The 15,555-nt window shown below is 42.0% G+C and overlaps 1 protein-coding gene across 2 annotated transcripts in view; it reads left to right on the forward strand.

Moving 5' to 3' along the window:
• The first annotated feature begins 672 nt into the window (after positions 1–672).
• The window catches only part of STOX2 (storkhead box 2), a 424,566-nt gene continuing 409,683 nt past the window's right edge, over positions 673–15,555 (forward strand). The window contains exon 1 of one of the 2 annotated variants that reach the window (XM_033943202.1): positions 673–1,436. In XM_033943202.1, coding sequence (XP_033799093.1) covers positions 1,100–1,436 — 337 coding nt within the window. In that variant the 5' untranslated portion in view covers positions 673–1,099. The remainder of the gene's footprint in view (positions 1,437–15,555) is intronic. The other variant, XM_033943220.1, reaches the window with a different exon arrangement.

Consider the following 15,555-nt stretch of genomic DNA (forward strand, 5'->3'; position numbering starts at 1 on the left):
CCGTCTCAGCATAGGGAGGGAAAAGTGTTAGGATCCGTCAGCGCTAAAAATCTCTTCGAGGTCTGTCAGAGCCAGAGACTCGTGCTGGAGTTTGGAGACTTCTTTTCCATAACACACATCCAAAACCTATGTCCCCGCTCTCTTGGCTTCTGCTTTGCCGCTCCAGCACGAGTCTCTGGCTCTGATAGACCTCGAAGAGATTTTTAGCGCTGACGGATCCCAACGCTTTTCCCTCCCTATGCTGAGACGGATCCGTCAGTGCAAAAATCTCATCAAGGTCTGTCAGCGACAGAAACTACAAGCGGCACGGACACGGACCAACACGGACCTCAGCTTTTTAAGGCCGTACGGGTTTAGATCCGCGAGGTCTGTCAGGTCCGTGTTTTATCCCTTCCCGTTCCTGGAGGAAAAGTCCATAGTCTGTTATTGAGAAAGATATGGGGGAAGCCACTGCTTGCCCTGGATCAGTAGCATGGAATGTTGCTACTCTTTGGGTTTTGGCCAGGTACTAGTGCTGAAGCACCAGAACATTTTATCTTTCCAGGTGACTATGCTGCTTTGAGGTGGGGAGGTGGGGGGGGGGGGGGAGAGTCACGTGTTAGGTTAACTCAGGCGAGTGCACTTTTATTTTGTTTAGCTGTGCCACGTGCTCGAGTAATGCCACTAGGGGGCCGCAGTTGTTACAACCTGGAGAGCCGGAAGAGGCTGAGGGGAGGGACTAGTTGGCCGTTTCAGGCTCGGGGCCGACCTGCTCACCTGCTTTGCAGTTCCAGGCAGCGGCAGCAGCAGCAGAATGGGTTCAGCTGAGCGTCTCACCTGAGGGTCTCGGGGAGAAGGAAAGCGTGTTTTGCTACGCTCTCGTGTCTGTGCAAAAAGTTTTTAGTAGCTGGGGGGCTTCCAATTTAGTTTACACTTTGCATGAATGTGCTTGGCACAAGTGCTAAAACAGAGACAGGAGTCAGGGTCGTGGCAAGAAATCGAGTACTTTTTTTGGGTCCTCCTTGCTTAAAGAAACCAAAACGGGACTGGTAGAGAATCGTTTCTTTTAGGGGGGCTCCCCCCCCCCCCCCGCTGCAAGGGAGAGTGTTGGAAGGCGGAAATGCCCCGGGAGATGGAGAAATTCCTCCAGATCGCCCCTCACTCTCTGGCTATTGTCCTCAATCGCACGGATGCCTCGGAGAGGGCGCTCGCCACCGACGAGAAACTCCTGAGCCACCGGCTGGGCTACGAGATCTTCGCCGACTTCAAAGCCGAGAACATGCGGCATTTCTGGAACCCCAAAGTGACGGACGCCATCTCGGACGCCTTCTTTCTGGGCTGGATCGACGAGCACGTCCTGCTGATCCAGGGCAAAGAAGAGCACTTGGGAGCGCTGAGGGAGAGCTGGACGAGGCGGGCGCTGCGACCCCCCCAGGGATTTTCCATCAAGTATCTAGGTGAGCTGGTCCCTCTGTCATTTCAGTTGGCCAAAGGTTGGAAGCTAGGAAAGAGGGAACCTGTGTCAATCATATACTTTTAAGTTAGTAGAGATTTGGGATGGATTTCCTGACTCTTATTAGTTTCAAGTTTATTTAATGTTTGATATAATCGCAATATCTAAATCCAATGCGATTTACAAAACTAAAAATATCAAAACAATTTCAAACAAACATGGGATTATAAACATGGGGTTTATAAAAATACTAAGAAAAAAATGAGGGGAAAAGAATTGGATTAAATACAATGTAAAAATAAAAATTAGAATGATTGGTCAGCTACAATTGTCTCGGAAAACTTTAAAAAACAATGTTTAAACGGTTTACCCATAAGATCTACTAACCATAAACATCGTATGACTCATTTCTATGATAGGTTAAATTCAATTCTCTTACTTTCTCCTATTTATGTCTTTAAGTATTTTTTTATGTACTGTATTTATGTATTTTATGTAGGTTAAGTTCAACACTCTTACTTTCTCCTATTGTTTATGTATTTTTAATGTATTTATGTATTTTTAATGTATTTTTTTATATATTTATGTCTTTATGTATTTCTGGTCTTTTGATCTTTTGTTAACCGAGTCAACAATGGGAGATGACCCGGTATATAAATTGAAGATTAGATTAGAAATATGTTATAAAGAGCCTTTGAAATGCATTATCCTGATATGTAAACTTCCTGGAAATGTTCAGATTTCTTCTAATTTTGTAATCCGCTTAGAACTGCAAGGCACAGGTGGAATAGAAATCACTAATGTAATGAATATTTGTAGTCTGTGGAGTTTTCATTGGATCTGCATAAGAATCAAGGAAACATGAGTTTCTGAGACCAGGGTCTTTTTCATTCATGTTACTTGATGCCCAGTGACATAGCAGGGGAAGGAGGTGCCCAACATCCCTCGTCCTCCCTGGCCTCTCCCATACCTCTTCAGATTTTCGCAGCAAGTAGCATCTCCTATCTGCTCCGGCCTCCACTCTCCCTCTGACCCTCCCCCCTCCCTCTTTTTAAATGGGAAACACGTTAGGCTGGTTGAATTGCTTTCTAGAACTGAGCAGAAAAATGATCCTTTGAGCACAATCCACTGGCCTGTCTACAAATTCTGGGTGGCCAGTTAAAGATGTGCGTATTAGCGTGTGTTCTGTTTGTTAAAGCGCCATAATCATTTTAGTATGTGCGCAATTGATGTAATGTACATTATCCTACAAATTGGGATGCATCCAGTTGATTTTAATGATTGTTAATAAATTTTATTAACATGAATATGTATGTATATGGTGGGGGGAGGCAAATCTGAAAACAAACAGAAAACATTTGGACTGTATCAGAGGTGTAGCCAGAAGCTGACTTGGCGGGGAGGGGGTGAGCAAGCATTTCCTGTATATATTTAATGGTGTCTATATATGTGTGTGTTTTTGGAGTTTTGTCTTGAGCATGATAAAAAATATATATATGCCCATTTAAATAAGCTGTTTTTACTCTATTCAAGTTCAAGTTTATTGATTCTTAATGAATCGCCTATTATAGATTACTAGGCGATGTACAAAACCATAAAACATATAAAATAGACAATGGTGATAATGTAAAAACTAATTTTTGTTATAAATTAAAAAAAAAAAAATGACAAACAAAAGTACTTACATATTAAAACAAATATTAGTTTTAAACAAAAAAAAACATACAAGAGTTGTGAGGAAAAATAGGGGAGAAATTACAATATTATAGCAAGAAAAGGAGGGTTACAACTATGGAAAAAAACAAATAGGAGGGGAGGTTAAATTTGGTAAAAAAGGAAAAAAAAAACAACAACAAACTTTAAGAATCATACGCATCTTTAAAAAAGAAAGTTTTTAATGCTTTTTTAAATTCGGCTAAGTTTTTTAAGTCCCTAATATACTGAGGTAAAAGATTCCATGATTGAGGGGAAAGAGGGAAATAATTCTTGAGTTGTTGGTTCTTTTTTTTTTTTTTTCCTATTTTAACAGGCTGTGCTCAATAGATGGTGGTGGCAGGGCAGATAAAATCAGCTGGTTGATATTCATCACATGTAATTGCACAATCTTTTTTTTATTTGCACAAATTTAGCCAGATATTATGCTATCTGGCTAAATCTAAAATGCCCTGGACCTATCTCCCTTTTTAACCGTGCTAAGTCTGCTTTTCTTGCACAAAGTCTGAAGTTGAGTAGGGGAAGAGGAGGGCAGACCAAGCATCCATGGCAGTCTAACAGGGTGCAGAAGTGATCCCTGGCCACGCTATCTTGGTAAAATCTTTTTCCAAAGTTCTGCCACTTTCACTATTAGCTTCAGAGCTGGGATGGGCAACCTTTATAAACAGAGGGTCACATCAGTGTCAATACTATCCCTAGCGGCCCACACACAGAAAACGACTACTACTACTAATCATTTCTATAGTGCTATTAAATGTACACAGCACTGTACACATCATAAGCAGGTACTCTGTGTCCCTAGTGGACTCATGATCTAAGTTTTTTTTATTTTTTTGTACCTTGGGCAATGAAGGGTTAAGCAACTTGCCCAGGGTCACAAGAAACTGCAGTAGAAATTGAACCTACCGTGTTTCCCCCAAAATAAGCCCTAGCATGATTTTCGGGGTAGGTCATAATATAAGCCCTACCCCTGAAAATAAGCCCTAGTCACTGGCAGCAGTGCTTCCCCCGCCCCTCCTCTTGTGCCCTCCCCCCCCGCCCCTTCCATCTCTCCCTCCCATCCAAACCCCGCCACAAGACCGAAATATCTCGTAACAAACGATAGCATCGGCAGCACAGGCTGCATTGCGGCCTTCTTACACCCGGGCGTTCCATGTGCCGCGTTGCTGATGACATCATCAGTGATGCAGCAGAGGAATGCCCGGTCGTGAGAAGGCTACGATGCAGCCTGTGCTGCCAACGCAGCTGTTTGTTACTAGGTATTTCGGTCTCACGGTCAGGGTTCGGATGGGAGGGAGAGATGAAAGGGTCAGCGGGGGGGAAGGGGAGGGCGTGTTGCGGAAGTGGGGGGATGGGAGGGCTAGAAAGATACTGCATGAGGGGATGGCTGAGAGGGGAGGAAAGATGCTGCACATGTGGCGGAGAGAAAGGAAAGAGGAAGAATTGGGGTGAAGGAGAGGAAGGGAAAGATGATCATTGTACATGAAAAATAAAAGACCTACCCTGAAAATAAGACCTAGTGCCTTTTTTGGGCCCAAAATTAATATAAGACAATGTCTTATTTTTAGAGAAACACGGTAGTTCCCCTACCTGGGATCTCTGCTCAATTCACCATATAGTTCACCCGAACAAAACTCAAAGTGATGACTGTATGATTGTTAAATTATTACCAGAATAGTCTGTTGCTGTATACTTCTGTCTTTCCAAACAATTGCTAACACTGTCAAACAAGTCCTTCAATGGTTCCACTGACAGCAAAACTCTAGTTTGTGCAAGCTGTTTTCTGTATATACTTCCTATGATCTCGCAGGTCACATGTGGCCCATGGGTCACAGGTTGCCCACTTCTGCAGGGAAGGGGTAAAATGCGGACCTCGCGGATCTAAACCCGCACGTCCTTAAAAATCTGAGGTCTGAGCCACTTGTAGTTAGTTTCTGGCTCTGACAGACCTCGATGACAATTTAGCGCTGACAGATCCGTCTCAGCTTAGGGAGGGAAAAGTATTAGGATCCGTCAGCGCTAAAATATCACCGAGGTCTGTCAGAGCCAGAGACTAAAATACTGGGTGTAACTCTGGACCAATGCCTCACCATGAAAGATCAGGTGGACTCCCTAATCAAAAAGAGTTTTTTCACCCTCTGGAAACTTAAATCCATTAAAGCATACTTTGATAACTCTGCCTTCAGAATCTTGGTACAATCCCTCGTATTAAGTCAACTCGACTACTGTAACATCGCCTACTTAGCAATCCCCCAAAAGAATATGCGACGATTACAACTAATGCAAAACACTGCGGTCAGACTAATCTTCGGTCTAAAGAAGTTCGATCACGTGACGCCATACTTCAAACAGCTACACTGGCTGCCGATGGAAGCTCGTGTAAAGTTTAAGTTCGCCTGCCTCTGTTTTAAAGTTTTCTACGGTCTAACCCCTAAATACATCACTGACCTATTCTCCTTCTCAGCCAACAAACACAAGAGAAGCTCCCACTCGCACTTCGTTTCTCCCCCGGTTAGAGGATGCAAACTAAAAAAACACCATGAGCATCTTCTCTCATATCAGGGGTAAAGACCTAGAACAACTCCTATTGCCCTCCACTTATGAGGTATTCAGGAAACGCCTCAAAACTCATCTATTCCTGAAATACCTAGACAGCTGACCCACTTCCCTCCTTCCCCTCTCTTGCCCTTTCTCCCCATTGTTCCCACATCCCTTAAGTCAACTCAACTTGTACGTCAACTCAACTTGTACCCCACTAATCTTCTATAAACCGCATAGAACTTAACGGTATTGCGGTATATAAACTGTTATTATTATTATTATTAAAAGTGGCGCGGCTACTTTGTTGGCAATAATTGAATGTTTATAGAGTCCGGATGGTTGGGCCGGGTCCCGCCACTGGTATCTTTTGCAGGAGACATTTTCTGCAAAACTTCATTAAGGGGAATGGTTTTAGTCTTTGGCTCTGACAGATCTCGGTGACATTTTAGTGCTGATGGATCCTAATACTTTTCCCTCCCTATGCTGAGACGGATCCGTCAGAGCTAAATTGTCATCGAGGTCTGTCAGAGCTAGAAATTAACTACAAGTGGCATGGACCTCAGATTTTTAAGGACGTGCGGTTTTAGATCCACCAGGTCCGTGAGGTCCGCGTTTTACCCCTTCCCACTTCTGCACAAGAAGGAATGACATGGTGAAGGGTACGTTACTCTTGTTTTATTGTTTTCTTGTATGGCTTTTAAAAATGATTTTCAGAACAGTTGACTCCATTCTATTTGTTATTGTTTATTTTCAAAATTTATAGATTGCTATTTTTTCTCATTTCTGAGCTTGCCTGGGCTTAGTAGTACTGAATTTGATCTTTCTGGGACAGCTGCTTTTATGAAGACCTTATATCAGTGAGTGACTAGTTTCCCCCCCCCCCCCCCGCCCCCCAAGTGTGCTAAAAACTAGAACTCAGTTTTTAATTGTGGAACTAAAACATTTTTGGTCTTTGAATTTTAGAATTTTTCTCATTCTCTTGGAACTCAGACTCACAAAACCAGAATTTTTTTATATTCTGGGTATTTTCTGGAAGCCAACTATTCCCAAATTACAGTAAACTGAAGCCCTGGTTAAACATTCAGGCAAAATTGTACTTCTCAGCTTCAACTTTCTGTTTCACAAAGTATCTTCCAGCTGCCAATTTGTTCACAAAGCCAATTACCGTTTTAGCACTGTGACAGGGTAGGCAGACCAATCTTGTGAAATGGCTGAATTGTATTCAAAACTCACCTCTGAGGAAGACGCTAGCTATAAAGAAAGACTGCCAAGGTCACAGAGTCTATATAGTTTGCCCAAATTTGGGCACAGATCCCAAATCTACACATAAACTAATTAGTCAAATAGACGCTTACAATCAATTATTGGAGTTAATTGACCCTATGCCTTATTTCAGTGTCTCTCAAACTGTGTGTCATTGCACAATGGTGTGCCCCAAAGAAATTCCGTGTGTGCCTCAAGAGATTCCTGAATTTGACTTTATTTTTTTAAAATTTTTTAAAATTCCCTTCATAAGTATACACAAGAATAGATGGCATGTACATCGCATACGCATTAGACTGTCAGTGTTATGAGCGTCTGTGTGCGTAAGGATACAACCGCCCAGACAAGCATCATTCTTTGACGTGATTGGTCCTTGAAAACTAACAGCAAGTACAGTAATTTTATTTTTATTTTTCATGAAGTAGCTATCCTAACTTGAGCAACAAAGCAGCCGTTTGGATCTTCTTATCTTTGCGAACTTGGATTTTCAGCTCTGACAGAATTTAAGTTAAAAAAAAAAAAGAGAGCAGCTTCAGATGGTGGATGATGAAATGTGTGTTGGCTTGTCGACTATCAAACTCTGTTTTGAGTTAATTTGCACTCAAAACCAAGCACATGTATCACATTGATTAGCAATTTTATTCTATCTACTTTAGTTTCACCATTGTTACAGTTACCCATATATATATATATTAAAGAATTTTAAATAAATAACTCTCAAATTTAATTTTTTTTCTAATTAAATGATTTCAGGTGCTTTAGCTAGATTGTGAGCCTTCTAGACAGACAGGGAAGTTCCAAGCACCTAATTTTACTTATTTTAAGCTGCATAGAATTGTAGAATATGCAAACCTATAAATATTTAATAAAATTTCAATTATAACGTGCCACAAAAAACATTTGTTCCGGAGCTAAAAAAAGTTTGAGAGACACTGCCGTATTCTATAAGATGCACAGCTAAATTTCACAGTGTACCACTCAGAAAGGGTGTGTAGCCATGCGGAGGCACAAACATTCCCAGAAACTGGCACGATGTTATAGAATACCTGCACAAGGACCCTGATTCTATAAAAGATGCCTAAAGTTTGGCACCTAGCCAATCTAAACGCCTAACTTAATTGTTCAATCAGACTTAATCAGCACAATTATATAGCAATTAAAAAACAATTACACTTCTCTCTCAGTATTCGCGGGGGTTAGGTGCAGAACCGGACCGCGAAGTGTGAAAAATCACGAATAACTTCTCGGCTGGCTCTGACCCACCCCTGTCTCCCTCCTGCGTCCCCGAGACTACAACGGGATCTCCTGGCAGCCATTCTGATGATAGCTCTGCAAGGGGCAGGAGCATAGGAAGATCGCTCCTGCCTCGCTTTACCGCTAGACCACCAGGTAAGGTTCCGGGGAGGCTTGGACGGCTTAAAAATAGGCAAAAAATGAAGATAGGTTGTTTGTAAAAAAAAAAAAAAAAAAACGTGAATAACCGAATCCACGGATACTGAAACTGCAGATTCGGAGAGAGAAGTGTAGATTATAGGCACCTAGATCAAGGCACCTACCAGAAAGTAGACATGGTTAGGGGCAGATCTTGGGTATGTTTTAGGTCTAGGTGCCTAAACTGGACTTAGGTGCCAGCATTTAGGCCAACTCCCTCTTCTCCCATGGCATAAAAAGGGGATGCCTAAGGTTTTGATACCTTCCAGCATCTAAGAGAAACTTAGGCACCGCTGTTTGCAATTCTCTCCAGTCACGGCACATGGGCTTGTCATGCCACTGGGGTTGCATGCATCTGAGAAACTGAAAGCTATGCCGTCGTCAGTTTTACTATCAGCTGGGCCTCCCAAGGTGGAGATATCAGACTAACGATGTACCACCCATCTGGGCAGCAACAGATGGACAGTGTTGGAAGTGGAGGATCGCGTTTGATGCGACAACATCGAATTTCTATGCTGCGCAGAAGAAAGGCCCAGCAATCTACTTCCGTAGTCTGCCACCAAAACTTGATGATGTTCATCAAGTCACTAGAACTCGAACACAAGTTGATGGCATGTAACAGGTGCAATTCTATTGAAACATTGAAATATGATGGAAGATAAAGGCCAAATGGCCTATCCAGTCTGCCAATCCACAACATCCACTATCGTCTCCTGTCTCTAAGAGATTTCACATGCCTGTCCTCCGTGCTATCTTTCAAGTTTCAAGTTTAATATTTCTCTTGATTAATCGCTTAATCAAATTCTAAGCGATGAACAATTTAAAATACATTCAATGAAAGACAATACAATACAAAACAAACTTTAAATAATAACATTGGGTTGAAGACTAATACATCATTCTCATAACACAAGGTAAGATAGGGATTTGAAATACAGTCTTCAACTCTACCACTGCCATTGCTCGGTGTTTAATTTTTAGGCGCCGTTTAAAGAATTATAATCAAAGCCAAGAAGCACACCAAACTAGTATTGTGTAAAGGGTGCTCTGCAGAATACTGTCTTAGCATGGATTACAAGAGCACCTAAATCTGGGTGCCATTTACTGAATCTGGACCACAGTCTGCAACGTTTCCCTAAGGTCCAGAGTATTTGCTTCCTCTTTGGTGAAGCAGCTCCCAGAAGCCTAGGAGAGGACAGGTCCTTGGCTTGCAATGAGAGTGGATTATGCCCATCGGATAAAAGGGATGTATGACAGCAAGTATTCTCAGGTTGGCACTCTGTTCAGAGAGGGCTGGACTGCCTGTGGAAGGCGAGCCAAATTTCCAGTCAAGAGGCTGTGTAAACTTCTGGCCGCAGTGTTTGTGGCAGGGCATTGACTGTTGACAGTGTTGCTTTTGAAACTGCAAAAGGCTTTTAACCTACTTTCCAAATGAAAAGAAAGTGATGAGATCACTCTGTCTGAGTGTCCCCAATAGCAACTTTGGCTGTGGACGGAATTTCTGTTTTGTTTTTTTCTTCTGTGAACATGTGGAACTTGTTGAAACTTTTTTTGACTCCTTTGGGATGCTTTGGAAGGGTCTGAAGCCTAAGTATTTCTAAGCAATGTGTAGACAGAGACCAGTGAGAACCAGAACAATTTTCCAATATCATCTGTGCCTCAGCCAGTGTTGAGTTGGCACATTTAACCAGTTTTTCTCTTACCTGCCCATCAACATACGAATAATCCTCATACACATGATACCATTTAAGTAAAAATGAGAAAAAGAGTTAAGCATGGTGATTCTGAGAATCATCTGTGGATCAAATCTTTTGTGCTCAGTGAATCAGGGATTCAGAAAAGTCTTTATACAAATGAATTGTTTTCTATATCTGGGAGACAGGATTCTGGGCTCAGTGCACCTTGGTCTGACTCAGCGTGGCTTAGCTTATATTCCATTCCTTAGAAATTGTTCAGTAGACTCTCGGTTATCTGGCACCCATGGGGATTGGTAGATGCCAGATAAATGTAGTTTCTGGTTGCTTGAGAGTTACTATAAAAATAGTTTTATCTCCTTTCCCACCTCACCATTCTGGTTTGAGTCACTTCGTCTCTCTATCATTCTTCCACCCCCATTTGTAGGTCCAGTGACTTAAGGGTCTGGCTGCTCCTCTCTATGGTCCCTAGCCCACCCACTTGGCTACTTAAGACACTTGTGTGGAGTTCTACTAAGAACTAAGAATAGCCTTACAATGGTCCATCAAGCCCAGTAGCCTGTTCTCACGGTGGTCAATCCAGGTCACTAGTACCTGGCCAAAACCCAAGGAGTAGCAATATTCCATGCTACCAATACAGGGCAATAACACAACGAGGCAAACCAAGTCACATCAGGGTTCATACGGAGGACGCCCAGGGAGTTAAACTTTAAACTTTACTTGCAACTCACAAACAAACAAAATATGTGATTATAACAATGTGAAGGGTGCTCTCAGTGTGAACCATCAGCGATAGGAGTCCAGCTCCGACACTTCACTTCTGGGTCAAGGCGGTAAGCCCCCACCCCCACACCATCATCGAGCACCCTAAGTGTGCTGAAATTAAAGCAACCTTTCACCAAATAAATCAATAAACCAGTGAGTAAATCAATATAACTCAAACAATAATACCTGAGCGACCCCCAAATGAACCCTGCCAGCCAGATCCCCCGGAACACGCTACAAAATCAAAAATCACCATACGAAAAATGAAAAAAAGAAGAAATACTTATCTGAAAAACATCACACGAACTGCCAAATGAAAACCGCGCCAGGAGAAAAGGGCAAGCAGTGGCATCCCCATGTGTTTCTCAATAATAGACTATGGACTTTTCCTCCAGGAAATTGTCCAAACCTTTCTTAAAACCAGCTACGCTATCCACTCTTACCACAACCTCTGGCAATGCGTTCCAGAGCGTAACTATTCTCTAAGTGAAAAATATTTCCTCCTATTGATTTTAAAAGTATTTCCCTGTAACTTCATCGAGTGTCCCCTAGTCTTTGTAATTTTGGACGGAGTGAAAAATCGATCCACTTGTACCCGTTGTACTCCACTCAGGATTTTGTAGACTTCAATCATATCTCCCCTCAGCTGTCTCTTTTCCAAGCTGAACTGTCCTAACCTTTTTAGTCTTTCCTCATACGAGAGGAGTTCATCCCCTTTATCATCTTGGTCGTTTTTCTTTGAACCTTTTCTAGTGCTGCTATATCTTTCTTGAAATAAGGAGACCAGAATTGAACACAATATTCCAGATGAGGTTGCACCATGGAGCGATACAGGGGCATTATAACATTCTTATCTTGTTAACCATCCCTTTTATAATAATTTCTAGCATCTTGTTTGCTTTTTCGACCATTGCCACACATTGGGCAGAAGGTTTCATTATATTGTCTACGATGACACCCAGATACTTTTCTTGTGCACTAACCCCCAAGGTGGACCCTAGCATCCGGTAATTATAATTTGGATTATTCTTCCCAATGTACATTACTTTGCATTTGTTCACATTAAATTTCATCTGCCACTCAGATTCCTAAGTGGCAATTCCTTCCAATTTCCTAAGTTCTGCCTGCAATTTTTCACAATCCACATGTGTTTTAACAACTTTGAACAGTTTAGTGTCATCTGCAAATTTAATCACCTCACTCATTGTTCCAATTTTCAGATCATTTATAAATAAGTTAAATAGCACTAGTCCCAGTATAGATCCCTGTGGCACTCCACTGTTTACTCTCATCCATTGAGAGTCTAGGTCAGAACATCTAGACTCACCTCGAACCCACCCTAAAGATACTGGGAGTCACTCTGGACAAAAATCTATCCTTAGAAAACCACACCGATCTCATGGTCAGGAAAAGCTTCTCCGTACTGTGGAAACTCCGCACCATAAAAAAATACTTCGACGACACCTCTTTTCACCTACTTGTACAATGTTCCATCCTCAGCATCCTTGACTACTGCAACATCATTTACCTCAACGCCACGAAGAAAACCACCAGGAGACTAAAAATAATCCAAAATACCGCGGTGCGTCTCATCTTCGGCCTAAAGAAATGGGAACACGTCACCCCTTTCTACCACCAACTTCACTGGCTGCCATTTGAATCTAGAGTCCTTTTTAAATTCGCATGCTTCTGCTACAAATCGGTAAATGGTTCAGCACCAAGTTACATCAATTCTCACTTTAGCCTCTACAACACAAACAAGAAATCCCGTAGAATTCAGCTGTTCACCTTCCCGTCGCTAAAACTTTGCCATCTTAAAAGATTCCTAGACAAAACCTTCGCCTTCCAAGCAACTAAGCTCAACCCATGGCTTGCACAAATGATACTCGAGGCCCCCACTTACCTCGGCTTCAGAAAATCACTCAAAACCTACCTATTCGGCAAACAAGACCCCTAACGACCCCCCTCCCCCCGCTTACATTACTACTCGCCCCCACGCCCTTCCCCCCCGCTCTTCTCCTCCCCCTTAATAGCTTCTCTCTTCCCTATCTTCCCACCACCCGTCATCCTCTGTCAAGTTTGGTTAAAACTTGTTTATATCTGATAAATTGTCTATATCTGATAAACTGTTGTAAATCTGCGTTAACACTTGTTTATATCTGATAAATTGTGTATATCTGATAAATTGTTTATATCTGATAAATTGTTGTAAATCTGCGTGTCAACGCAGATACTACTTTAATTGATGTAAACCGCCTAGAACTCACCGGGTATGGCGGTATATAAGAATAAAATTATTATTATTATTATTATTATCTAAGTTCTGTCCAGGACATCTTGCAAAAGGTTTGATTATCACTGCAAGATGTCCAAGTCTAATCCAGCCCACAGATGGCCCAAATCCCACCCAAAATGCACTTCTAACATACCCTTTTATGAGTTAGAAATCCATGGAGGGCAAACGTCCTTCAAGACAGGTTTTTTTTTTTTGGACACTTTTGTGTTTTGAAAATGACCCTATATGTCCTTTAAAAAGCAGAGGCTCATGAAAAGAGAACAACATGCAAGATAAAAGTTAGGAAGGGAGGAAAGGAAACAGCACAAAACATTATAGGACAGTTCTGTTGGCTGCTAGTACTTGTAACAGAGAACTTTCAGGAAATTATAGTACTATGAAGTAATTACATTAGAGTACCATCCTATTTTTGGCAGCAGAAGTTGCGCTGGAGCTTTTCCCATTGTTCATATGCCTCAGTGCGGAACAGTGCGTGAGAGGTTATTATAAGCTGAAGGAATAAAAGCAGTTCACCTCTTTTTTTTTTTCATATTCAGTACTCTACTGAATATTGGTGGGTAAATGTAGATAGAAGGGACCCTAGCTGAATTTACAGTGCACCAGATTAACATTCACTCAAACTGTTCTTTGTCTCTATGCTAATCCTTTAAATCTTGTTCAGTGAAAGTGTGTCAGGTTTCAAGGTAATACAACCACTCAGGAGGAGCCTGCCACACTCCTCTATACTGTACCTTTGTGTGGGCCAGAGTATTGCCATGGTAACCCAAAGGTCTTGGCAAACACCTATATCTTTAACCTACACCTCTGTTGTCTCCAATTGTTCATTAATTAACCTTTTTTTTTTTTTTTTCTTAGAATTAATTAATTTTCTTCAAAATCAAAAAAACAGATAGATGTGAGTTTGGTGTTTGTTGCTTAGAGCAACTTCTCCAACACAGAAAACTATGGGGCTTTCTTAAACTGCTCTTGCCTTCGGTCTGTAAAGTCCTGTATTGCACCTTTTTGTAGGGAAAGTCATTTATAATGAAATAAACAAGGAATAAGTTACTACATATACTACTCTGGCTGTGCCAGATCAGTAAGGCCAGAGCAGTTCTGTGACAGGACCCAGAGGCAGGAAGAAAGCAGCTAGTGGAGAAGAAATATAAAAACAAAATCAAAATCTTATGTGAGATTTTTTTTTTCTGGGGGCAGTCTCAAAATAGGTCAGTCTTTGCACACTATGGGCTAGATTCACTAACCTCACGGATCCGATCCGGTCCATTAGCGATCCGATCTGTGAGGTTGCCAGCCGCCCGATTCACCACGTGATCCCATGCAAATGGGGGTGATCGGAATCACACCCCCAACCGACTGCACAGATCGCTGAACAGTGATCCCTTTGCATGTGCTGACCATCTTCTTTGCCTGTAGATGGTCTGCACATGCTTACAGAGCTTTTTAATTTTTTTTACTTTTTTAATTCGTGAGCCCGTAGTTTTAACTTGTTTTAAACCCGCGGGTTAAAACCACGGGCTCGCTCTGCGGGGAAGTGCAGGAGAGTCGAAACAGAGAGCAGGGCGGCGAGTTGGGGCAGAGAGCAGGGCAGCAAGAGGAGAGTCAGGGCAGAGAGCAGGGCAGTCAGAAAGGACCTGAGCGACTGGTCCTCAGCAGTCGCTTATTTTTTGATTGGCCAGTCCAGTTGGTGTCCTTCTTTTTTTTTTTAGTGAATCGCTGTCTGCCTATATTTGCATGCCATTCCCCCTCATTTGCATGCACGGATCGGATCAGGCGCAGATCGGGAGTAAGGTTAGTGAATCGGGTCAGGGTCACTAAGTGATCGCAAAGTGGTCAGGATACGATTGGTGTCCTTAGTGAATCTAGCTCTATGACAGTAAGGGTCCTCGCTCCTAAGCCAGGGTTTGTGGAGAATGATCTTTATCTCAAATTTACTGCTAAATGCTTGGCATAACCAAAGAGAGCTTCCTTCTGAAGTTTATAAGAGGTAACAAGTATAAGAACTGATTACCACTACTTATCATTTCTATAGTGCTACTAGACACACACAGCACTATACATCAAAAGATTCTTGCTTTAAAAAATTCTTGCCCAAAAAATAGCTTGCAGTCTAGTCAAGACAGACAAACTAAACAAGAAGGTGCATCTATACACAGTGTTCAGGTGGGGGAATTACAGATGAAATAAGACAGATATTAGTGCTTATCAAGATGTGTTGGAAAATGTCTTTTAAATAAGACTTTGGCACCCAAAACAATGGGAAATATTTCTGTATCTTTCTGCCACATATTTGTGGTCTCTGAGTGCATTTCTTGGCACTTGAGGATTTTTTCCCTTTCCACGTGATTCACAGTTCCTTTTTATCTCATAGTCATCAATCAGAGGGATGTTTTCAGTTTTGCTCAACTCTTCTTTACAGAAAA

Source organism: Geotrypetes seraphini, chromosome 1 (assembly GCF_902459505.1).
Source record: "Geotrypetes seraphini chromosome 1, aGeoSer1.1, whole genome shotgun sequence".
Lineage (NCBI taxonomy): Eukaryota > Metazoa > Chordata > Amphibia > Gymnophiona > Dermophiidae > Geotrypetes > Geotrypetes seraphini.